This window comes from Zosterops lateralis (genome assembly GCF_965231275.1).
Source record: "Zosterops lateralis genome assembly, chromosome: 3".
NCBI classification, from domain to species: domain Eukaryota; kingdom Metazoa; phylum Chordata; class Aves; order Passeriformes; family Zosteropidae; genus Zosterops; species Zosterops lateralis.
Window position 1 is genome coordinate 98,886,999 of NC_139764.1, and position 26,184 is coordinate 98,913,182.

The following is a 26,184-nucleotide window of genomic DNA, read 5'->3' on the forward strand; positions in this document are numbered from 1 at the left end:
ACTTGAGGGAGCGGGAGCATACCCTTTCCTGGGAGAGTTTGTCCCCATATGGGAAGAATTCCCAGATAGGAAAACCCTTTAGGTATAATTGTCTCATAGCATCTCTTGAGCTCAGAGTGACTTCTTTTCTCTTGGTTATCACTGCCCAGATTAATCCACCCTGTGCAAATAATTGCCATGTCCTGTGTCCAGAGTGAGGTGAGGGGGAACCCTGCAGTAGATGTGGTCTGTGCCAGGCAGCTGGCAAATGTGGTGAGCAGCTCCATGAGGTTCCTGTGGCACAGCTCCAGGTCTGTGCCCCCTTGCTGCCCCCCTTGCTGGGGCAGAGGCTCTGTTTCAGGAAGGCTCTCTTGCTCCTTTTGGACTAGTGCAAAATGCAGCATGTAGCATTTGTCTTTGTTAGATGAATAATGTAGTGATTTGGTTAAAAATAATAGCCTTTTGCTGGTTTATTAATGGAGATGAATGGTGTCAGCTCAAAAGCCATCGTCAGTTATCCTGTCTTATGCTGAGGGTATTGAACAGGAGGGCAGTTTCCAAAATTATGAATAAGAGACTCTCCAGAACCCTGCTTAATTCCAGCAAACTGTTTTAGGGGCAGGAGGGACTGGCAAGCTGAATAATTTCTTGTCCTTCAAGCAGATGTGATTTAATGGTGTTATAGAGAAATACCATGAAAAGAAAATTAATTTCCCAATAATTCAGCTGGTTGGATGTCAGCATTCACTCCCTGAGATGTGGCAAAGGGATGTCTATAGTGCAATTGTCCTTTTTTTTTTTTTTTTTTTTAAACCCATTAATTCAAGAAGTTTCTCTTGAAATCTGTTGTGAGTACAGCTACTGCTTCCATACTATTATTTACCTGCAAATGATCTAGTGTCCCATTTTCTGTGAGCAAAGGATGGACCAAAAGCAGAGTTACACTGACACCAGGGAATTAAACTGTAGTTGTGGCTTCCTAGGCACCAGCCCCACTGCCACTGTCCCTTCTGGGCATGCTGCTGGTTTTGACACATCAATTCTTGGGCAGACTGGGAACCTGGTTGAGTACCACCATCCTGTTCTGCATGGTATGAGAATCAGACAGATGGCTGTGAGCTGTCTGTGCTGGCTGGCTCTGTGTCTGAGCTCAGTGCTGAGCACACATCATTTTATGGCACAGAGAAAGCCTGCAAGACCATACCACAGTTTGAGGTCCCTCCTTGCATCCCCAAACTTCTTTCTCGCACCCTGGTGCAGTGACTGTCCCAGCTGCATCACTCCTTTCTGGACCTTCCTATGTTTCTGCAGCTCGTTTTCTGTTGGTGATGCTGAAAAGGTTATCCATTAAACCCACTGCACCTTCGTTCCAAGCACAGAAATGTGCTTGTCTCTTGGTTATTTTAGAAACTCATTTTATAAAGCAGCTCAGTGCTTTGCTGTGTTCAATAGAGATATTTTTTTTTTTTTTTGCAGCCCAACAGTATGTTCAGTTTAGGTGTTCGTTTTAAGTAGTCCATTCTGTAATTGTGAATATTTAGGCTTTCCTTCAGGAGAGCCTGAAATGGGTTGTAGAGCTGTTACCTGGGCCAGTCACCAAATGCAGCCTCAGAGAGAGAAGCTCTGTAAGGGCAGGCAGGGCACACACAGAGCGACCTGGGGGGAGGCAGAGCCCTTGTCCTTGTCTGCTCCTGTCACAGCATGGTCTGACAGCAGTGTGGCTTTCCTCTGGTTTGCTGTGTCATTGGAGGCCATCCAAAAAGGCAGCAATCCACTGGCCCTGCCCTCACAAAGGGGGAGCTGTGACTGAACTCATGAAATATCTCCCCACATGTGCCAGAGACTCAAGGGGACCTTGACAGAAGGAAGGTCTTAGTTGAGAGAATGAAATCCACGTTCAAAGAAAATATAAACCACTATAGTGATTAGAAAAGAATATAGAGTACTGTGGTCCCCTGTGGTGCTGGGGTCACTGTGTTTTTTCTGCTCTCCACAGACAGATTCTGTTCATCCCAGTAGGTCTTTGAGAGCTGCTGAAAACTAACACAAGCTCTGGGAGATCTAGTGAGTGTACTCTTGATAAACTGCAGAGAAACTCTGTTCCTGCCACAGATCAGTGACATTAACAGGTCTAAAAATGACTGTTCCTGTGAAAGAAGTGCTATTGTTCAAAATTGGATTTTTTTCCAGGAGTGTTAAGAGAGCCATTGCTCCAGAGGGCCCACCCAACTTCTCCCAACAATGCAGGGACATCTGCTCTCTACTCCAGCTATTTCTGGGCCTCCAAGGTATCACAAAATCACAGAATGGCCTGGGTTGGAAGGGACGTTAAGGATCATCTAGTCTCACCCCCTGCCACAGGCATCTTCCACTAGACCACGCTGCTCAGAGCACCATCCAGCCTGGCTTTGAACACTTCCAGGGATGGGACATTCACAACCTGTTCCAATTATCCCTGGTGCTACTGACATGCCCCAGCTGCTGTGCTGGGAGCTCCTGTCTCCGGGCCAGCACAACTTTGTGGGAGGTTGGCTCCCTTCCCACTGCCCACCCTGGGCTGCCTGGTGGCTCCCCAGCTCCCAGGCAGAGCACAATGTCCAGCCTTGCTGAAGGCTGCTGCAGGAAAGACAACTGGGGTGTGAGTATATGTGCCAGGGGTGTGATCTAGTGCCCCCCTCACAAGGCTTTCCCACCTGCCATCCTCAGGGATGCATCCTGCTTAGTCTCTGCAGGTACCAGAGCATGATTTCCCGTGTAAGCCAGAGAGCCTTTTTCAGAACATTTGATGCCTTCACTGAGGGCTTCAGAGTATAGATGCATTTATTTATGTTTCATAGGTCCCAGGAATCATAAAGTACTTAAAATACAGCATCTTAAGAGGTGTCCTGCAGTTTTTTTCTTGCATTTACATGTAGTGAAGACTTTATCTGATGTCCTTTATGCTTCAGTTGAGGATAGGAATAAAGTGTTTTTCTACTTCTGATAATAAGCAGATACTCATACTATGTTAAGATGCAGGTATAATAAAAGCAGAAACCCAAAATACCAGGTTTCCCTGTCTGGGAACACTGAAAATACTATTTCCTTAGAAAAGAGAACTTTCTGGTTTACTTTGCAGTCAGCTAATGATAAAATGAAGTGATTTTTCTTGTAGGACAAGAAATGTTAGGGAAAGGCCAGGAGTGGCAGTTCTGAAAACAGCTGCTCTATAGGAGCATGCAAGTCCCTCTCAAGAAGGATGATTGAAATGGGGATGTGCCTCCTGCTTTCACTCCCATCACTGGGATGGATCCATGCCCAGGTGCCTCAGGTAAGACACCTATGCTGGGATCCTGCTCCAAAAGGCTCACACAAATCCCATGTTCCCTGATGGCTCCCAAGAGGCTAATTTGCCAGCATGGTGGGATTTGAAATCTGGAATTACACCACATATGCACTAGATGGTGGGCTCAATCCTCTTTTCCTCTTATCTCACATACTGGGGACCAGATTGAAAGAGACAGTGCCAAATTCAGACCTGGACCTGAGGCTTGCACAGTGCAAGGAGTACATTTGGCATATTTTAAGTGGCAGAAACATGAATTTCATTCAACCTCCCCTTAAGTTCTGAATCAGATGATATTGCTGCATTTTTTTAAACTAAATTCAAAGCAAGATCTTCCTTCAAAGCACCACATTTCAACACCTCTAGTATGACACTTAATTCTACTACATGTTCATTTATAAATAGCATTGATAAATGAGCTTCTAAATATTGATTCTTAAGATCAGTTGATCCCTCTTCCAGTGGCACCAATCAGAAATCAGCAGCTGGAGAGGATCCTCACGCTCTTCGGAGCTGATCAGGTGAACTTTCTCCTCTGTGCTTCCCAAGCAGCCATGGTGCCTCTCATGCTCCAGTACTCTCTACCACCCACCTCTCCTGTGCTGTCTCGCTGTGTGAGATGTTGTCAGCAGCAGTTCTGCTCAGCTGGGCCTCAGGGATCATGCCTGACATCCCGGTGGCAGGGAACTGGACTCAGCGGCAGTACTCCCGCTCGATGCTTGCCATCAGCTCCTCCTCCGAGTAGTCATACAATATTGTAGACTGTCCCAATGACTTCTTGCTGCTTTCTGGGCACCTATCATGGAAGGGAATGAATTATTGGTGTTATGAGAATCAGGTTCTGAAGATACAAGAAGAACCTTGCTTCATTTTTTTTTTTTTGTGAATGGAAAGATTGAGCTGCATGTGGCTCGCAGAGACACAGATACTCTGTCATGTCTCGTTCCCATACCCCGCTGGCACATTGCCTGCTGACATTTGCTATCACTTGGCACCAGTTTAGTCTGTGAGTTCATTACAGTACTACCCTTACAATGCTCCAGATCAAGCTCCCAGAACCTTTTGAGTCAGGCTCCAGGCCCAGCTAAAGGACAGGGTAATCTTTATGCTACTTTTAATGTTTTACGCAAAAAGAAATTATTTTGTTTGTATTTGTAAGGGATCTGAGTTTCAACCAAAATATGAATGCAGCTCCCTCAAGCTGCTCCTATGGCTTTTGTTTTCACATCAGCACAGCCCTCCCATGAGTGGCTGATGTATGACTCAAAGGGAACTGGTATGAGGTTTATTGGTGTTACCAGAGGTGGTTTATGTTGGGTACTCCCTACCTGCATAAGGAAGAACAGTGACAAATCTTCTGCAGGCTTTGACCAGTGTACCTCATGCTACCAATTTAGTCTACTTGATCTTGTCCTCCAGGACTCAAGAGAGGAGCCAGCAGCTGACAAGTGCTGCTCCTTGGCCTTGTAGAGATCTGGGAGGTGAGCAAGCCAGGCTGTCAGGCTTGGAACACATGGCTCTGGGGAATGGAGGTCACGATGAGGTGCAGAGCTAAGTGGAGAATTGAGCTGGTAAATTCAAACTGTTAAGTGCTCTGCCATGCCATGCCAACCAAGACTTTGTGACCATCCACTAGTGAAGAACAAGGAAACAAGAAATAAATGTTTTGGGTTTGTGTGTCAGTTAGTTCATTGCCAAAGAGGAGAGATTTTCATATCCACTAGTGTGGCTCCACATCTGTCCCAGATTCACCATGTTTTATCTATTGAATTCCTCTGAGGAATTCCTCTAAGGATGAGATTTATCCCAATTATTGCTCTTGCAGCTGGGATGAATAAAATTCATCCATTAGCATTCTTTAATGAAAAAATCTGAGGACCTGTTTACTAGACAAAATCATAGAAACAGCCCCAATGCAGGTATGTAAATGTAGAATCAGAGTTGAAGAAAATGCTTTGAAATGCTTTTCTAAGGACGCCTTCTCCTATAGAGGAGGTGCTTTCATACTGCTTTCCTTGGGCATCCCCAGTGCTCCTCCCACAGGCAGCAGCTGTGGAGTGGCCACAGTGCAGTGCAACCCTCCCTCTGCTCTGACCTGCCCTGGCCACAGAGGCTCCTGCCCAGCCCAGCTGCTCTGACCAAGCTGTGTTTGTGCCATGCCCCCCATGTGTCAGAAATAGCCTGGTGTTTTTCCTGGAGTCACCTGATGGCCAGCTGGTGACACTGGGAGTGTGGATATTCTACAGTTACATTGCACTATGCCCTTGATGGCAACTTCTATTAGCAGCAAGTAGGATTTAGCAACTAGACTCTTCTGCTTACTCCTTTTATTCCTTTCCCTGCTAAGGGCTGCACAGTGTCTGATTTCCACTGCATTAAATAAGACTTGAGAAGAAAGCTACAAGTCCAAGAGCTCTAATCATACAACAGCATTTACAAAGCAATAATGGGAAAGGAAGTGCACAAATCTGAGTTAAAATACACAATTTATTGATTTAAACTCCCCATTGTAACAATCCTCTAACTAATTTTATGTTACGTGATGAGTAAGAGGCAGAGCTCCTGGCAGCTTGCTTGCAGGCCCACAGAAGAGCCATTGTTTCTCTTAGCAGTTACATAATTTCCCACTGTTAATTATTCCTGATACTTTGGTTTGCATGGAGAAAATCTCCAGGTAAAATTCGTTGAGACACAGATGTGCTTTTGAAAAAACAAAAGCAGACTCCACTGCCTATGCACAACCCAGAAATGAGAGGAAGAGAGGGCTGTGTTCTTTCTAGAGCAAAGGAAAAGCAAGCTGCTGTTCATTCTATTTTATATTTGTGGCAAAGTTCTGTATCATTTAATATGGGAAAATTGAAATAAAATAAAAAAATGGGAGCTTTAGTCTGGATAAAAGGAGAAATTTCTGCACCTTGAAGACAGCAGGCAGAGGAACAGGCTGTGTGGTTGCACAAGGTCTGTCCTTGGAGGCTTTCAACACCTGATGGGACAAAGCCTGGAACATTCTGCTCTGACTTCACAGCTGATCCTGTTTGGAGTTAGAGCTAGGAGACTGGACTAGAGACATCCTGAGGCCATCCCAACCTAAACCTCCCCAAAGACATGTTGGTGCAGTCATTTCTGCTGATCGTAGAATTCAGTGAGAAGCTGTGGCAGGGAAATCCCAAGCTCAGGATGTGCACAGGACAAAAGCTGGTGGACTACAGGCCTGTTCCCATGCTCCTCCAGCTGCTCCAGAAACAGAGGAGGCATCTTGCTCCTCTTGTCACCACGTGCCAGGGCTGCAGAGCCTGGCTTCAAACACACTGAGTCCACCTGAGGGCTGTTAGACCTTCCAGTCAGGGAAGTAACAGCTCAATACCTTGAGTGAAAAGCATACAAGAGGGGAATTTGCAGCAAGGAGAAAGAAGGCTAGTGCAGCTCCATCAGGATTACTGGGCAGGCTTCTGGGCGCCTCACTGCTAAAATGTTATTAACAGCTTGGAGGGAGTTTAGAAAGCAGCAATAAAAGTGATTTAAGAGGCTAGAGCAAAGCAATCTAGGAAAGAGGAAAGCAAGAAATGTGTTCCATTTTAGCTACAAGCTTCTCGATGTTCAAAAGTTTCTTAAAGGAAGCAGGAGTTATGGGTGTGTCTTTCTGTAAAGTGTAAAGACAATGAACAATGCAACGTGGAGAAGGAAATGCAAAGGGCAAAATTAGACCAAAAGTGAGCAAAATCACCTTTGAGCAAGATCCCAGCAGTGGGGATGGCTGTCAGTGCCATATCCCTGGTGTCAGGCAGGTGCCTGGTGTGGGGGAGAGCTGCCTGCAGGCTCCCGTGACAAGGGCCCTGATGGGTGACAAGCTCCCAGGCACAAAGCTGAGTTAAGTGACTGAAAACTAGGTTGGGGTGAATCTAGGCCAATGTTTTTTATCATTTTGCTGAGGATGGGGAAGTCCAGGGTTAATCATTAAAATGCCTTCTGCAAGACCTAGCAGCTGAAAAATGGGTCAAAACAACGCCCTGGTAATCCTGCCAGTGCCACGAGCCTTGGCAGCAATTATCAAATCATTATCATGCGCCTGTGTCATCCACCCGTGAACTACCAGAGCAGTTCTCAAAAGATTTTGGGGAAGGGAGGCTGAGAGGTAACACAGCCCAACCAGGAGCACATCCAGAGTATTTACCAGGGGCTGATTTAGATGGTGGTGTGGTGTCACAGGACAGGAGGTGCACACCACCTCTCATGCGTGACTGCTCTCTTGACGGATACTATTAAGTCTCCCTATCTAGTTCTTCTTCTCCTTCCTTGACATTTGCTTCTCCCTTAATTTGCTGCATGGGAATTTCTTCAGTCAGCAACTCTATCAAGACAAGGCTGACTTTGGCTGTTCGTAAAGTGAGTGTTTACCTAGAATGATTCAAGCCACAGAAATGCGAAGGATGAGACACCTACACACACACATTAACCTCTGTTTCTGTGGCTTGATTTGATTTTATTTGATTTGGTGTCTTCAAAAATTTGCTGGGTGCTGGACCATTTCCAAAAAAATGTCTGCACAGCTCTTGCCAGCAGAAATTGCAGCTCTGCTTATCTCAGGCAGTATAGGCACTTCACATGTGAGCTGTGCTACGGGACTCTGCAGTGGGTATAAAGTAAATGTTATCTAAATGAAAATAATCTCATGCTCTGTCATCCTTTATCAGAAAATATTTTCTGTAGTCTCAAACCTTCCCTTTGCACGTCCAAGAGGGTGGGAGAAGGAAAGCCTTGGGAGGATGTGAGGGGCCATTGGGGCCTGGGCCTGGGAAGCTGCACAGGGGCCTGGCAGGGCTGGCTGTGCACCCCAGGAGGAGACTGTTCTGTGGCCATCATAGCCCAAAGTCCACTGAGGATGCTGGAAAGCACAGGAGAGGATGCAGAACCTGTGAGAGCACCTGTACAAGCCACGCCATCAGAAAAGCCAAGGGTAGATGTGTTTTCTGAGCACTCTGAGAAGCAGCAGCCTGGCCAGGTGAGCTCCCTGCCAGCTGGAAGGGAGAGCAGGAGGGCAGACAGCAGCGGGTGCCTGGGCCCTGCTGACATCCACCAGCACTGCTGGGCATTAGCAGCTCACACAGCCCATGACCAGCATCTGCAGATTAGCCTGCTCTTGAGTGCTGCAGGAGCAGAGGGGCTGGATGACAGCCAGCATTTAATGCTGAACAGTCACTCTTTAATGGAAGGAGGTGGTATTTTAAGGTGGCTTTTCAAGCCTGTTCATTTCACCTGGATTTTTTTAACATATATTAAACTGTCCCCATTCCTGGTGCACCTGGTGAACAGAGGTTCACTCTGCTGGGCAGCTTTTGCTTGTGGAAAATTTCGGGTTTCTTTTGTTTGGCACCCAGAGCAGCAGCTCCCCATCACTTCAGCGTCTCCGAGGGACACTCATGTCTCTAACTGGTGTAGCACTAGAGCATCTTATGGGCTTTCTCTTATGATTCCTGGGGAGCAGAGACATTATTCTCCTTTTCCACAGGCTGCAGAGCCCACAGGTGAATCAGGGCCTGAGCTCTTTGTTGGAGAGCATATAGCTTTGCACTGACTACTCCAAGGTGCCTCTCTGACATGTGAACATCCTAAATTCTGATTGCTCACAACCGCTATACTACACTTGGAGCCTGGATCTTTTCAAGCAGCACCTAATTTTTTAAAAAAAATTGCAAATAAGTAAAGGGCAGAATATTTAGGGCTATAAACCATTTCACACCATTCCCAGCTCTTTTGCACAGTGTGAGGAATGCAGAAATAGCATAAAGATCTCTTTATTCCACCTGATTTTTCCCCCTGAAGATGAAAGCAGGGGATACTCACTGATGGTCAAGGTGGTTGTTCTCTGGGCCTGGTGGGCTTCTGGTTGACAAAGCCTAGGATAGAAGACAAGACACAGTTACAACATTTTAAAGTCAAGGAAGGTGATTCTCTCCCAGTGCTCTGCTCATGTGAGACCCCATCTGCAGTGCTGCATCCAGGTCTGGCACCCTCAGCACAGGAAGGACATGGACCTGTTGGAATGAGTCCAGAGGGGAGCCATGAAAATGATCAGAGATGTGGAGCACCTTTCCTGTGATGACAGGCTGAGGTAGTTGGGGTTGGTCAGCCTGGAGAAGAGAAGGCTCTGGGGAAACCTTATTGCAACCTTTCAGTACTTAAAGGAGGCCTACAAGAAAGATGGAGAGGGGCTGTTAACAAGACCTGTAGTGACAGGACAAGGGACAATAGTTTTAAACAGAAAGAGGGCAGGTTTAGATTATATCTTACAAAGAAATTCTTACTGTGAGAGTTGTGAGGCACTGGAACAGGTTGCCCAGAAAAACTGTGGCTGCCCCATCCCTGGCAGTGTGCGAGACCAGGCCGGATGGAGCTTTGAGCATCTTTCTAGTTGAAGATGTCCTTGCCCATGATGGAGGGGTTGAAACCAGCTGATCTTTAAAGCTCCCTTTCATCCCAAACCATTATTTCTTTCTATGAAACCTACCTCTGTCTACAGTGGGCAACATGTTCTGGTTTAAACCCCCTGGTTTGATTTAACCCCCCAAATAACCTCTGTGGAGACAATTCAGGTACAACAGACTCTCCTTTACAAGCCCTGTTCTGCCGGTTCTGTTTCAGCATTAGGGGCAGCTGGGTGGCTGCCAGCTACAGAACCAAAATCCCTGAACACTGAACAGTTAAACCTCCCAGTTTTCCATGAATGGCCACTGCACCATCAGCTGTAGGTAACAGTAAGAAAATACTTGCCTAAGGGATGAAGTCACTGCAACATCAACCCAATTTTCACCTGACAAAGATGTTTCCCAGAAAAATTACCCATCTGGGGTGAAACATCCATCTTCCCTATGCTGGAATCCACAGGCTGTCAATGGGTACCTGGGGAGCAACCAAAGTTGAACCTAATGGTATTTAACAGGGGCAGTGATGTGACCATTCGTCCCCAGCTGGGCCAGTAATAAAATGAACTCTCTGTAGTCAAATACTACTGAGAATAATGTATCTCTCATCTTTTTTACCTTTTTACTGTATTCTCACAGGGAAAGGGAGTGGGACAGGGACATGGCTTTGCATCTTGGCTTGTCATTATCTTTTCTGAGGTGCAGTCCTAAACCTGGTGAGCTCCTTCATACAAGCTACCCTAAATCTCACAAGTTAAACAGGTAGCACCAAACCAGGGCCTTCCAGAAAACAGAAATGAAAAGCTGTTCCATCAGTGTGGAAAAGAGGAAAATATTTTCTGTACAAGAAAAAAGGGAAGCATCTTGGTTAGAAAGACAGGTGTCCTCTAAGGAAGGCAGGTGCTTCCCTTGGAATGGAAAATGTAAACCCCTTCCCTCTGAATTATTATAATTTTGAAACTAAGGGGCTCTCAGGCAAAGATATGAGAATAGGAATGACAGTTCTTTACTAGTACGTGTAACAGGGCAAACAAACCCCAAACAGCACCGGGAGCCCAGCGACCCTTCCCGCCGCGGGCGCTTTCCCCTGGGTGCAGTTCCGGTCACGGCCAGCGGGGGCGCTGGTGGCTCCCGGCGGGCAGGGCGGGCGCGGTGACTCCCCCGCGGCTGCAGGGGGCGCTGTGGGCGGGCGCGGGGAGCGCGGGGCAATGGCGGCCGGGCTGGGACGGGGAGGGATGGAGGGGAGGCTTCGCTTCACAAACCCCCTGTGCACAAACCGGTCCTGCTGCCCCAGCAGGACTCTCGGAAAGCAGCAAGCTGGAACGGCAGGATGTCTCAGCAGGCACGGGGTGTAGGGCTATAGTGCAGCAAAAGCTCGGAGCTGAAGAAGCAGCAGGGATGGGGCAGCGGCGGCCCGGCTCTGAGCAGGGCAGGGAGAGGCGAGCCAAGGACCCCGGGCACCCGAGCAGATGGGAACAGGTCCCTTTTTTTTAGTGAGATAGGTGTTAACAAGGTCCCAGTTCAGTGGCTGCTCTCACAAGCAGAAGCTCAACCCCACGGCAGAAGCAGCAGCTCTGGGATGGGCTCCAGCAGTGAATTCCCTCCCACAAGCTCCAGAGCCAGCAGCTGCCCCAGCCCCATCCCTTACCTGCCCAATTCTGGTATCTCTGCCCCTCAGAGAGAAACTCCCAGATAAGGGAAGCACAACCACATGCCCTCCTCCCCTGAGCTTGGCCACTTCTTTTGTCTTTCTCAAGTAGCCAGTCCTTAGTGTTTCCTAGCAGCTTATGGGGAAAAAATTCCCTAAGTAAAAAGGAACAAAATGAAAGGAACCTAACCCCCAACAGGAAGCAAAGGAACCAGGGAGAGGTGTGGAAAAGCTTGCAATGCAGAGATATTGCCTGTTCCTCTGCTGTGTTTCTGCAGGCTTGGATGGGATCAAGCAATTCCTCAGTAAGACCATGTATATGCTCTTGGAATAGCTCAAACCTGTGCTGCCATGAGGTTATGCACGGGACTGCTGCTGGAAACCGGGAGCTATGGAGGGGCAATGCCCCACTACAGGCACTGCTGGTACAACAATGATGGCTTTACACACAGTTTTGCACCCATTTAAATCTGTTGGTATTGGTCAGGCTTGTATGTGCCATCCACTGGGTAGAAATGTCCACCTGGGTGGGCATCTGCAAGTATTGCAAGACACCTGATTTTAATTTAAAAAGATTTTTTCACTACACTCCTTCCTCAGCTACTTCTCATGGGGGATGGAAAGGATTTGAGGTTTAAACACCGTGGTCTTAGACACTAAGGCAGACAGAGAGGTGCTTGGCAGCAAACTGCTCAGTTCCTCTTTGCCTCTTGCAAGGGTTTGTGCTACTGTGGTCACCTTTGGCTTCAGCAGGTGGGGAGAGTTGCAGTAAGGACACCTCTCTCACGGCTCTGGGTGAACATCTCTTCCAGGTGAGCCCTTCGTAGCTTTCATTTCAGGAGCCAGGAAAGGTGTCTGTTATCCACTGTATTTCACATCCTAGCTGCCTGCTTAAAATGACAAAAGATGTTGCCAGTCTTTCATAGCATTTTAGTATAATACCTGTCAAAAGGCATTCCACATCCTTTCAGAAGAGTCCCTGCTCTTTGTTTTCTCTGGAAGAGGCTGAACTACTCTAGAAAGAGCTTCTGGGTCAAAGCAGAGACAAAGGTATGTAAGAAAGCTGACAGTGAGGTAAGACGGTTCTCTCCTGGTTATTTATGATCGTTTCTTGGCAATCTCCCACACGCAACAAGAGCAAGCAGCAGTGCCAGGAGAACAGCATGATGGCTGACTTCTCCTGGGACTGCATCCCACAATGCAGCTCCTCATCCATCATCCACTGGACTACTGTTGTGGCCCGAGTTTCCTTCCGTCAGGTGAGGAACATTATTCATCCTCAGCACCAAGGGAAATACAGTTCTTTAGGAGTGCTTTGATGATGTTCTTCCCACAGTGAGAACCCAGCTTCCAATGCTTCTGTGCAAAGGATAAGTTTGGATAATTTTAGGGAGGGGTTTGGATTGTACAGTAGATTGTCTCTTTTTTCTTCCCTTGTGGCTGACTCCTCCATATTACGAGCTGTACGTGTTGTGTGGGTGGAAGACAGAATTAATTCGTCATCAGGACAGTGCAGCTCTGGTTAGCAAAATCTGCTTCTCTTTGCAAAACCTGTTCCCACCTTTTCCAAGGGATCTGTCAGCAGCAAAACTTATTTCCCAAGAGAATTTGGAACAGGCACAGGTAGATTTCTACCAACATTTCATCCAGTGCATGAATCAAAAATAGTGGCAAGTAAAAACAAAAGACACCTCCAGCCTCTGCCTTTTCCCTGCCATGAGAGTCTCCGTGGTTTGGGAGCTGCTCCCAGTTCCTGCGGGCACAGGACACCGGCTCGGCGGGGCCCGGGTGACACCGTGTGCCGGGCAGCAGGCAGGGAGGGGAGCACCGGCTGCCCTGGGCTGTGAGACACAATAAAAACTGACCCCACCCAGCCGGCTCGGGATTGCTGTAATGGGTATGTTGCAAGTTCAGCAGATAATTAGTATTAGCCCTTTATGTGGGTTAGGATGATGTGCATGTCAGGACACTTTAATATTATGGGTTCCTATCCTACAGCTAAATAAGTAATTGCTGGCCTGGTTGGCCTGTGTCCTGGTAAGAGATAAATGAAGTCAGCTTCTCCTTTCTGCAGCTTGCAGTCATCTTTTTATTACTCATCCAGACTGTGGTGTGTCTCCTTGTTTTCCACCCCATTTTCAGCACAGGCACCTTGTGCTGAGGTCTGCTGTGCCACAAAGCCCCATATCACCCCCTGCTCCAAGTTTAAAGGCTTGGATATTAAGCTCACCCAGCATATATGCACACTCAATTTAATATCACGCCATGTGGGGTGGAATGGCTTGACAGGCATTGCACACACAGTTCAGCCATCCTTTAGGGCAGCAGCTCCTGGGAGCAAGGCAGAGCTGAGAGCTGGAAGCAAGAGCTATTTCTCTCTGCTGTGTGCATAAACCAGCACTCCTGGGGTGCAGCTTCCCACTTCCCCAGTCCAGTGCAAGTGTTCCTCATGGCCCTGCCAGCCCTTAACCCCCTACTTTCTCTGTCAACTCCAGCAGCTCTGAGTAAGCTGGGTGAGAACACCCTTTCCTGGAACTTTCCACCAGGTGATCTGGAGCCGTGTACCTTTGGAGGCTCTAGAGCTGCACTGAAACCAGCCAGCTACAGTCTTGACTATTTTCTCCAAAACTGGGAGGCCAGCTCCCTTTGAATCTGTCTTTGAGCTGGTCCCTGTGCTGTTCCCTAAGCCATGCCCAGGCATTATTTGGGAGACTACAAGCTGGACCTGATCGAAAATCAAGCCAGCTCAGTGGGGCAGACCACCAGAGTCCAGTCCTGGGCAGCTGCTATGGTACAATTTACCAGTATGGATACAGCCCTGAGATGCAGCAGAGATACAGACCCTGAGTGCAGCTCAGTGCAACTCCCGTCCAAGGAGTGACCGAGCCACGCAAAGCACCGACACGGGAGCAGTGTGATCTCTGCCAGCGCTGGTCCTCTGGCTGTGGTTAAATAGTGCAGCGTTTCTGAAAAAACGCCAGTGCCTCTTTCCCTGCCTCTGCTCCTCCCAAATCCCTCTTCACAAACACTCCGTGAACAGGACCAGCGGACCAGCCTCAGCCGAGATGCCAGCCCGCTGCCGTGGCAGGGAGCGAGGACATCAGCTGGAGCGCCCTGCAGTCCGCAGCGGAGCGCGGAGGGCTGAGCCGGTACCGCACAGGGCAGCGCCTCCAGCGACACCAGCACAGGGCTGCGGGCTGAGACAGTCAGCGCTGCTGCAACCAGCCTCTCCAACCCCCAGCCAGTTACTGCTGGCAAAAAAAAAGGGGCTTACCCAGGGTGCCAGCAGGTACCAAATGTGACGCATGGCCCCAGCTTTGCACCCCAGGCAAAGCACTTCCAGCCTTGCTTTGGTCTGCAGCAACATCCTCTGGCCAGCGAAGGAATTAGAGCAGGCGGTGGACAGGAAGTGGGCAGGGAGACAAGGAATTCCCACGCTTCTCCTCCCCTGCCTACTAAAACATCAGCTATCTCAGCTATTCTGTACATGCCCCGGGCTCACTTTTTAGATCACAAATAGTTTCCAGGGCAAAAGCAACCCATGCTCTGCCAAGTGAAGGGGGGGAAGTTGTGGAAAATACCTAGTCAGCAGTATTCCAAGTCCAGGTGCAACACAGCTGTGCTGGGAGGGTGATGCTGGCTGAGGGGACAGCACAGCTCGCTGCTCTGGGCTCTGATGAAATTTCATGTGCTTTGAACAAGACAAGGAATATAATGGCAGAGAGAGTGAGATCTTTAACTCAGCAACCACCAGATCTAGAACTAGACATTAACTGCAGAATCTGAAATAATCTGACTTCAAGGAGTCCCAGATATTCAGCTGGAGATGACATTTTCTGAAGGCCCCATGCTCCCTATGAGAGTGTAGCACAATGTTTTGATTCGAGGGCATTCTTGACTATTAACACAACCAGGAAGAAAATGTTGAAATAAACTGCTAACAACGTGGAATTAGAAAGATCAAATTTCTGTTTGGGGGAAGGACAAGAGTGCTTTTAACACGAGTAGAAAAATAAACCTGAGTTCCTGTAAGAGACTAATGGGGCATGGCATTTCATGTCCCTTCAGGACCCTTTTGTGTTTGCAGCTGGGACCAGCCAGCCACGAGGTGACGCTGTGCCACATCAGTCTGCAGAAAAAACATCGGGCTGAAAAAATCAGGCAAAGCTTTGAACACTTGGGTGTTCTAAAATTACATTATAGTCCCCCTAGAAGTTGGTGAATACACCCTCTACTTGTGTTACTCCTGTGCTGCATCTGGGGTGATTTGCTTGATGGAATCACATCCCATCTCCAGTCAGGAGGAGCGATGGTGCCACGGAAAAAGCTGTTAAAACCAAAACCCCTAACAAGTCTGTATTATCCCTCCATTTTAGGAAACTAATGGGGAAAGGCATGACACCACAGCCTCTGTCCTGGCTTCCACCAAGAGCTGCCACCGCTGCTCTGTGCTGCAGCAGCACCTGCAAAGCCTCAACTATATTTTTCTGTCTTGAGCAAAGAAACAAGGAGAAGCATGTACAACCATCTGGAATTGAGAGCAAAGCTGAAAGCAGGTGTTTGATGCTGACAAGAGGTGTTGGGGTCTGCTCTGAGGCATGTGCAGGTTTCTCATCAGGATTTGGTTCCCAGACTGCTGCTGTGATATGCTTTCATCCTCCTTGCTCCCAAGCACTATTTGTATAACAGAGGTGGCTCAAGCCTTTAAAGGCAGCTGCATACCTTTCCACCAGCCTTTGTCACTTGCCCTGACTGCCCATCAGTGCTGTCAGCTTGCTGCTGGATGGCAAATTGTGCCAGGGTTCAGCTGTGAAACATAACACTGATGCACATCGTGCCCAGGAGAAACCCAGCCGTGACAGCAGAACCATGGGTCCTGCTTGCAATTCTGCTCTCTTCTGACTGGTGTCAAAGGTCTTTCCCACTGGCCACAATATTCTCCTCCAGGGGATATTTCTCATCAGATTTTCCTACCGTGATACCTCCTTGTTGCCCTTCCTCCTCCTGCCTCACCTTTCTTCCACTAACTTTGTTGAATTAACTCATCCTTTCTTCTCTGAAATCTCTTTGCTTACGCTCCAATTTGGACAACTGAACAGGGCAAAGCAAGCAAGTTCCTCCCACAAGACAGAAACTACAAATGACTTGAAAAGCTGCCAAGACTGAGAGAAATTGCCCTCAAAATTACTAGCAATGCAATGAAGCCAACATCCCTTTCCAGAAAGCTCCTTCCCCAGCCTCCTGGGAAGGGTGGTACTGCAGTTTGCACAACAACCTAAAAGACTAAATTGCACCCAGTAAACAACCAAAACCTGGTGCTGCAGTTTCCTCCCTCCTTTTCACAGGCTAGTGATGTTTTAGGCCTCAAGGAATCAGAATAGTAAGCCCATGACTGCCATCTCTGGTTCAGCAAAATAAAGTGCTACCAATAAAAGCTTCAGTTTGCCCTGAAACTACCTGAGACTTCTCTTGTATATCTTTTGTATCTTTGAAAAGCCCTGGTAGTTATTTGCTGTCTATGTCTGGATGCAACCAGAGCTGTGAACTTCCCCCCAAAAGGAGGCAGCAGCAACAGCTGGACGAGAAGACACACAAGATGCTCAGCATCACTGCTGCCTCACTGCTGCGTGCTGCACACACTTGGCCTCACTGGATGGCCAAAGCCACACATGCCTGCTCCAGGCTGAGTTTTGAGGACCCTCATGGACACCTCTGTGCTGCAAAGCTTGACAACATTCCCACCCTGGGTCTGTACCACAGCCTGAGGTGGCTGAGGTGATGCTACAGGTTCCTCACCACCATTTCTGCCAGAGGTGGAAGTCTTAAGCAGGGAGTGGGGCATAGTGACCCCCACATTACACCAAGGGCCACATCTTAAATTCCTCAGCCTCTATAGTTTGCTTCTTGCCATTAGTTCACTGGTATCTACTGCCATAATGGGCTGTCTCTACTGGCATTAGAAAAGAAAGATGAGGGCAGCTCCATTGCCCTTCTGATATGTTATTACTCAGAATATACATCACTTCAGAACAGAGCTAAGATACTGATTTATGCATAGGAAAACTCACAGCTTATAGAATTTTTAAAGATCCAGCCATGATAGTTACATCTGGGAAAAGAGGGAAAATTAATACCAGCAGCCTCTATTCCCGTAAGTAGAGATAAATGGGAAAAGTCAGGAGGATTGCTCATAAATGAGAGTCTCTCAGAGGAGAAAGTAATGCTGGAGTGAGCTCCATTCATTCTGTAGGAGGGTATGGAGTTTAAAGAGCAAGGAAAAAAATATGCCAGTACAAGATCTCTATTTTTTTTCCTTCAATTTCCAAACCTTACTTTGACGTTTTTCTTTAAAACCTGTCTAAATAAAGGGTTCTCATACAGAACCCTGCCAAGTTTCCTAATGGAAAATTTAGTTTGTATTAAAGTAATCCTTAACCCATGGATGTGCTTGCAGTTCAGTGATGGAAATGATACCCTTCCAAAGAGCAAAACTGAGGCATCCAAGACAGAATGTTTCCGGGTCCTAAATATTTCTTTCCATTTTTGAATTTATTACTTTATTCTGACAACTTTTGTGTATCTGTGGAGAGCACTGTTTATCTAACAAAACCCACACAGCTTCCAAAGCCAAGCTAAGATGAAAGATGTTGGTGATTTTAGCCTCATCTCCAGCTGATATATACGCTGCTGTTATTCTTGGATTGGAAAAAAGGCCCAAAAGATAAATCTCAACTCCCTCGGAAGCAAATCCACTATTTGTTAGAGACTAAAATGTGCCTTTAGGAAGAGCCAGACTGCAGCTGCAGTGGATTAGTAAACATTAAAGGGCAGCTTTATGTTCACATTTTAAAACTTCTGTTTACAAGGCTGACCCAGGAAAAAGCAGGAGCCGAACTTTATGAAGTCGAGTTATTTCCACAAGCCAGGAAAAGAAACTTCCAGCAGCACCGGAGACCGAAGAACGGGACGGCCCCTCTCGGGACCGTGTTTTCCTTACATCGGAGACTGAAAAAGCAAAGAGAGCAGCAAAGAGAAAACGCAAAGAGAGCATCGAGCCGGGCTCGCAGCGAAGATCAAAAGAATTTAACGCCGCTGCTGTTGGGAGGAAGGCACGGCCACGGCGGGTGGCGCCGGCCACAGCCGGGCTGGGCTGGGCTGGGCTGGACCGGGCTGGGCTGGGCTGGGCTGGGCTGGGCCGGGCTGGGCGGGGGGCCCGGGGCCAGCCGGGGGCCGGGGGTCCCGTTCGGGCACTTACCGCCTGCTGCAGCGGGGCCCCGCCGCCTCCCGCCGCCTCCGCGCCGCTCCCGCCGTTCCGGGGCTCGGCGCTGCCGGGCGGTGCCGCTGTCCCCTGGCATTGGGCCGGCTCGGTCCCCGGCACGGCCCGGCCGTGCCCCGCTCTGCCCGCGGGCCCCCGCCGCCGGCTGCTGCCGCTGCCCATGGCCGGCCCCGCCGGGAGCGCTCCGGGCGCCGCCTCTCCGGCCGGGGCGGGCGCCTGTCGGGGGACAATCCCACCCCGGAGCGCCCCGGCCGGGGCGGGCGCCTGTCGGGGGACAATCCCACCCCGGAGCGCCCGGCCGGGGCGGGCGCCTGTCGGGGGACAATCCCACCCCGGAGCGCCCGGCCGGGGGCGGGAGGCGGCGGCGCAGGGAGGGGCGCGCCCGGCTCCGGTCGCGGTTTCGGGCAGCCTGCCGCGCTCCCCTGCCCTTCCAAAACTTTCCAGCCCAGCCCGTTAGCTCGGGCCTCCCAGGCACCAGATCCTTACGTACATCTCCCGGAGCTGGGAGGAGGAGGACATTGTCATCTCCGGGAGCCCTGCAGAGGACCAGCACCCCTGGGTGCTGCACTTGAGCACAGCCCTCGCAGACGGGTCGGGCAGACCCTTGGAGAGCAGCCCGGCCCGGGGATGCCCCGTGGGGCAGGTTTGCGCGCTCAGTGCGGTTCCGGCCGTGCTCCTGGAGATACAGGGCAGCTCCCGGGCAAAGGTGGGCCATCCCCTGAGCCGACTGCCCACAGACCGAGTCGCTCTGCTTCCCGACAGCCTGTCGAGCCTGTGCAGCTGATTCCCCAGCCATCCTCGGCTGCTCTTTGCTTCCAGCAGCATTTGCACATTGTTCGACTGTGCGAGATTATCGATATTAAAGGCAAGGCTGTCACTCCCTCCAGGGACGGAGGGCAGGGCAGTACTGTGGCTGTTTGGTGTCCAGCCCGTTCTGCCTCCCTTCCTTCCAAACCAGAGGCACAGAGGTGTAATTCCTCTTGCTGCTCCTCGGCACTGACTGCAATGATTGCATCTTCCATTCTGCTGGTTCTTCCTAAACCACTGAGCTAAAGCCCAAGAGTTTGTAATGGAGGGGCTGAAGGACAGAAGGAAATGAGTGGTCAGACCATTGTTAGAAAGATGAGCTCATAGCAATGGGGGCTTACAAGAAAGGTGAGGATAGATTTTTTACCAGAGCACATATAGGTAGAATAAGGAATAAGGTTTTAGACTAAAAGAGGGCAGATTTAGACTAGATGTAAGGAAGAATTTTTTTACAATGAAGGTGGTGAAACACTGGCACAGGTTGTTCAGAGATGTGGCAGATGCCCCATCCATGGAAACATTCAGGGTCAGATGGATGAGGCTCTGAGAGACTGGGTGTAGTGGAATGGCAGAGGGTTGAACTGGATGTTCCTTATAGTCCCTTCCCACACAAACTGTGACTGAGAAGGATGTTCTGTTGGAAGAGTAGATAATCTGGGAATGTGGGGGTGTGGTGTCACATGCAGAGCTCCGGGTCCAAAGCCAGGCCAGTCACAAAGTTGTTTTGGATCTGAGGCAGGTCTTGGGGAAAGGAGAAATGAGGAGGAGGAGATGGTGGAGCTGAATATGGGATTAAATAGCCCCAAACAAAATGTTCCAAGGGAACAGGCTCTGCAAGCATCAGAGACAAAAAATCTTCTCAACCAAAGTGAGCAAATTCCTCCTCCTCCATCCCTGCAGGCTGTCTCTGAAGGAGTGGAGCGTCCTGGAAAGTTTCCTGGCTGCCCGCATGGAAACAGTTCATTCCAGGACAGTTCCCCAGATTCACTTGGAAGCAGTGCTGGCTCCATAAACCAGCTGTCAAAATGAGCCAAATGCCTTGTGTTTTGGAGCAGATCACTGCTGGAGCCAGGACAGTGTTTGAGCAGCAGTGATCTCAAATGCTGCTGTGGTTTAGCAGTGACACTGAAGGACTCTGAGGCCATGCAGTGATACTTCCCTGCCCCTGAACGAGTGCTGAGAATTAAAGAGAAAATTTCCCAAAAGCTAAAGGCCTAATTAGCACAACTCCTCAGAAAAATCAATGAAAATTGGCAAATTCCTTTTTATGATGGCCTGGTGCTCCTTAAGACTGTTTCCCAGGAGGGCCAGTAGATAGTATCTTGGCTGATCTTCAAGAGCAAGGGTGGAAGTGTGTAGTACAAATGCCAAATGTGGCATGTGGATCAATTTTGCATGGCACCCAGCCAGACCAGCAAGGAGTCAGAATCCTTCACATCAAAAGCACAGTGTTGAAGGAGCCAACAAGTGCTGGCTCTTGGCTTCTCCCAAATCCTGTGGGAGCCCAGGAGCTCTTCTGGGCATGGATGCTGGAGTTACATGGTAGATGGCCTCTTCTGACTCCTGCTGTGCTGCCACTCAGCCTCTGCTTTGGGAAAGAAAAGATGTTATAGATGCTCGCTGTTAGCACTCTTCAATCATGCCTTCTAATAAAAGATTTAATTATTGAGAGATAAATGCATACATCCATATACACATACACATTTGTTCTTGTACATATTAACATCTGAGTCTTTCTAAACCATCATATTTATTTAAGGAATGTGGGATTATTTTAAGATTACCATTATCCATTGAAACCACTAGCACTTATTTACCCTGCTATAGAATTCGATTGGACTTTTATGAGCAAAGGCCAAAGTGGAGTTGAGGCATGCAATTGTCTGGACAAAATGTGACTTTCAGATCTGATTTTCAGATTGCTCACTCCCCAAGTATGAGATTAAACTATACTGTTAACTCATACCTGACTCTTCCTTCTCCATGCCATATCTCATCCCCAGACTACAGGCAGGACTGTCACTCCTCTCTCCTGACAGACTTTCATCTGTGAAGAGAAAGGGCATGTGAAAAATTGCAGCCATATCCAGTGACATTTTTTGTTCCCTGCCTTCTCCCTAGTCCATGGTTGCTGTGGGATGATCTTATGGACCCTATTCTACACCTGACTTTAATCTCAACGGGTCAAACCCCCTAGTTAAGACTTGTTCTTTGTTAAAGCCAAGGAAATGTTGTTCTTCTGTGATACAGAGCCTGAGCTTTTTGCTTCCTCAGGTCTTTGCTCACTTGCCTTCAACTCCTGGAGCAACCAACTCTCTGGCCACAGAACAGATCTCCATGGCTGTAGCCAGGGCAAGGACCAGCTCAGCCCAGCCCAACCTGGCCCTTGCACTTGGCAGTGTTGGTGCAAGACAGGGATGGGGAAGATGGAAGAACATGCCACAGACACGTTCCCTTGGCAGGGAAAACACCCTGAGAAGGTCCCAGCACCAGCATCTGGGAGGGGTGTTTGTGCTGGGCTGTGTTGCTGTTCACCCTGGTGAGGTGTGATGGACAGCTGCAGCACTACCAGGAGCTAGGATAGGAGCACCAGAGAGCCAAACACAAGGAGTTTCCTTTCTGGGTAAAATAACAGGCTCCCTCCAATACATTAATCAAAACAAAACCTGGGGAGCTGAGTTTTTCCAGGTTTTTGTTCCCACCAGAAATTTTCTAAGCTATTTGCAGTTAGTTCACTGAAGGAGCTGATCTTATAACAATAAATATCTCAGCACATGTGTTAAGATTTCATTTTCTTTCCTAATACTTGCTGTGTTTTCAGCAAGTCTTCAAGAGAGATAGATGCAGTCTCTTGTCATAACAGTTCAGGAAAACTATGAGGGTTTTTTGGTGGTCACCTGTATTAACCACAAAAAGGATTAAAATTCAAAGTTAAAATACAGAATGTCAGAATGGATCTCTCCCTTTTGCTTGCTGACTGAAAGGGTGTTTTCTTCCATGCTTCCCAGGCACCCTTCACAGGGTATCCATTTCCCTGGAATGTAGCATGGGGAGATGCTGCCTCTTCCTGGCTGTCTTCCACTATGGCACAGATGCTGGCTGACCACTGCCAGGACCTGGATGCTCCTGCCTTGCACCATGAGGACACCATGGCATGTTTGGAGAGAGTCTGGAGATCTTGGTACAGATTTTCACTGTGGATTTGTTAGAAGAAGTCCAGTGAATGTCCATCAGAAGGTTGTTTAGATTTCAAACTAGCTTAGACAGTTTTTGCCATGCTCGGAGAAAAAAACCAGCAAGATTTAGCCTCTATGGAACAAGCAGGAAAACCTTCATTTCCCCACCATAAATTGCTGCATTGGTGTTACCCTTCAGTGAACAAGTTTATATATTAATCTGCCTTTCTAACATTAACTCGTGTGTAGCAAAGGCAATGTGTATCTTGCTCAAAGCAGAGCCAGCATCCATCACTTGGCTTTCCAAACATTTACCCAGATAAACTTGCGTTTTTCTACAGTTCTGACCCAAAACCTTCTGAAAAATTTATTTCTAATGTTGAGAGTTCTTCAGGTATTTACTTTGATGCAGAGAAGACCTTATATCTGGTGAGTCTGTGCCATGTTCTGAGCTCATGTACTCTGAAATTCAGTGGATGGAAAAAGCTGGACTTGAGAAAGAGCACAGAGCCAGTGTTGTCTGTCTGGGGACCCAAACAGGGAATGGGAGGAGGAAATTTGCTTTGCCTCCAACAAGTTCCCCAGAGAAAAATAACTGCAAGAGAGAGGCTGTTGCGATGCAGAGAAGAAAGGTCCATGAGGCTGAGCTGGAAGGTGAGGGCTAGGAGTTAATGTTCATAAACCTGTTTCATCTCTGCTCCTCCTCGAGGTGCTGGCTCACACTGAACATGCCTTTCCCAGCTGAGATGAGCTGGAAAGCTGGATGCTTTGCTGCAGAGGACACCAATTCCCTGACTGAAGAGCCATCCTTCAGCAGCTTTGGGCCAGGATGCAGTGGGGAAGCCACAGCTGGAGGTGGGAGGGAGGTTGTCCCTGTGTAATTAATGAAGCTGGGCTTTGGCCCAGGGCTGGAGCTTGACTCATCTAATTCACAAAAAACCTGCTGAGAACAGATGTTTAAATATAAAAGCATATTTTTAGGAGTGTCCTTTCAAACATCTTGGATTTTACTGCAACCTAAGCATTGCCAGTAAACACTTATTTTCTCCCTGCTTCCCACATTTCAAGGGATGGGCTTTGCTTTCTTCAAAAACACAAGAATAAAGACCCAGCCCAGCAAAGAGTTGTCTTTCATGTCTCTCACCATGCTGTCTTCCTGCTGCCTTTCCTTTGGGAGCATGGAGGGCTCAGGCCATGGGAGCACTTCCACCAGCAGCAGCTGCAGCTGGCTCCTGCCCCAGCATCTCTGCTGTGCACAGCTGGAGTGTGACGGTATGTCCCATGTGAGCAGCTTGTGTGCTCATAAAACAGCCCTTTCTTTTGAGACCCTCTGTGATCTCAAATTATGGCCAGATGAGGAAAAAGGCCAAAATCACTGTCACCTGCAGTGGAGGGGGGGAAGCTCCACAGCAGACGAGACGCAGCGCAATGAGGATGAGCTGGTGTCCACCTGGTACTGCTGTGTTCCCACGAGTGACTTACTACTCAAGCTGCAGATTCCAGCCAGTGAGTGGCCACAGGATGGATGCAGTTACCAAAGTAAGGACGACTCAAGCTGTCTGTGTGGTCTTCTCACATCATCAGTAGCATAAATGCCACCCTTGAGTCCACTCAGCCCCTTTGGGTTTGTCCCGGCTTGCTTGTTTCAATTCTGACTTCCCTCTGGCCTTTCCCACTGTGGCTCCCAAGGCCAGCATATCTCTGAACAGGGATCCCCTGATGACTCCACACCCCTGCTCCATCCCCAGTGGGTTGCTCTCCTGTAGAGAGCCCTGCTGGGTGTCCTGCTGAGGCTCCTAGTCATGTTTTTCTCCTCTTTGTCCTGGTATTCACGGTGGGTGGCCCTTAGAGATAGCTGCCTCTAACTCTGCTGGGTAAACACAAGTGTAAGGAAGCAGGAGAGCCCTGCAGAGATGCTGTGGGTGTGTGAAGCTAATCAGCAAGAGATGAACCTCGCCTTCCTGAAGAAACTTTGTTCTTGTTCCACGTTTGTGAAGATTTTTTCTCATCCTCAGTGAGGACAGGGTTGAAGACTGGCTGACCTTGGACAGGCTGACATTCCCAGTGTTTGTCAGGCTACAGGATTTTCGCTACAGCATTAAATCCCAAACTTGAGCAAAGTTACAAGGGCTGCTGGGCTTGGACCTCAGCAGACCTGCACAAGCCTGGGATGACACCAGGCAGGGTGTAGGGAAGCAAGCAGGTGACAGTCCTGGCTTTGTACAGCAGAAACTGCTTTGCTGCCTGCACAGCACCCAGTTTTCCTGTGGCTTTTGCCCAGTCCCAGCCTGGAAGAAGGCAAGGGGCTACAGGAGCACTTCCCCAGGTGCTTGCCCAGCACAGATGTGCTGCAGTCTCATGATGCTTTGTCCAGAGAACAAAAGGCAGCTGTGACATCCAGCATTGCTGTTGGTCCACTTTGCCAAGTTGAGCTTTGCAGATGTCTGTGACCAGGGACATCTCTTCTCTGACACCCACACCTTTGCTTTCTGTTCCAGCCTGAGAGCCTGGAGCCCTGCAAGAGAGGTGATGGGGGTCAAGGGCAAATGTAAACTCCTGTGACTTGAGACACTGTTAGATTGGTTGATCTCCTGTCCCCTGAGGGCTGTGCTGTGCTGGTAGTCTCTCTGCCCTTAGCCCACTTCAGACTTGAGCTACATCCATGCCTCACAGATGACCTGGGATAAAGACATGCATTTGGGCAATGTTTGGTTTATAGGACAGGCCATGGAATAACATCCTGATAGCTGTGCTGGGATTCTGCCTGGTGCCTCCATGGTATGCATGACCAATCCTGGTGCTAGCAAACCTTTGTCTCCTAACCAGTCCCAGAGACGAGGTGGGATTGTTACAAAGATTTCTGAAGCTGGCCTACGATAGAGCATATCCATCTCCTGGATGGAGTGGAGGTGGGATCAGAGCTGGGTGGCCTGAGGGAGAGGCAGGGCAGGGCTTTCCCAGGGGTTTATCTGCAAAGGGTGGAGTCTACAGGATGAGATCCCTTGTGAAGAGACCTTCCTTTCATCTACCCTGTCTTTAATGTGCAAAATTGTGTGCTTTTACCTCAGAGGGAGCTTTAGCATTCTTCTAGTTGAAAGAACTTGTACAATTTTTGAAGGGATTAATGGCAAGGAAGTTGTAAAAAACGCTCACCTGTACAGACTGTAGCCAATGTACAATGTACCTTTAAGCATGTAGTTAAAAATGTCAAGTTGTGCTTTTCCAGAAGGCAGGCCTGAGGTATAGGAGTTCAGGGATTGGCATTGCTTTCATCTTTGTGCTGCTGGGAATTAAAAGGGGAAGGAGGAGACATAGGATTGTTCCCTTGAACTCCCCAGAAATATATCATAGATCCCAGGGTTTGGGTTTTGTAAACTCTTCTGACGTCTGCAAACGCAGAGTAGCTTCACAAGGAATGGAGATGGGCAAATTGGTACTGCTGACAAGGAAGACATTTTCTTTTCCAGCTCATGGAGGAGCAGCAAACTGAATCTCCACATGGAAAAACAGAACCATTTGAGACGTCCTAGAGATGTCACCCCTGGAAGGTCTCT

General features: G+C 48.6%; 1 protein-coding gene across 2 annotated transcripts; it reads right to left on the reverse strand.

Moving 5' to 3' along the window:
* Positions 1–2,774: 2,774 nt before the first annotated feature.
* On the reverse strand, positions 2,775–19,514 carry CYS1 (cystin 1). 2 transcript variants are annotated; one of them, XR_014589501.1, is made up of 3 exons: positions 18,627–18,704; positions 9,146–9,198; positions 2,775–4,100 (listed from the first exon to the last, which is right to left on the reverse strand). XR_014589501.1 is itself a non-coding variant. In XM_083856666.1 (3 exons), the coding sequence occupies exons 1-3, from the start codon at positions 19,441–19,443 to the stop codon at positions 3,998–4,000; spliced, it is 462 nt and encodes a 153-aa protein (XP_083712792.1). In that variant the 5' UTR covers positions 19,444–19,514; the 3' UTR covers positions 2,775–3,997. The 2 variants fall into 2 exon arrangements, 1 of the variants encoding a protein (XP_083712792.1); XM_083856666.1 differs by lacking the exon at positions 18,627–18,704 and adding an exon at positions 19,138–19,514.
* Between the last annotated feature and the right edge of the window lie 6,670 nt (positions 19,515–26,184).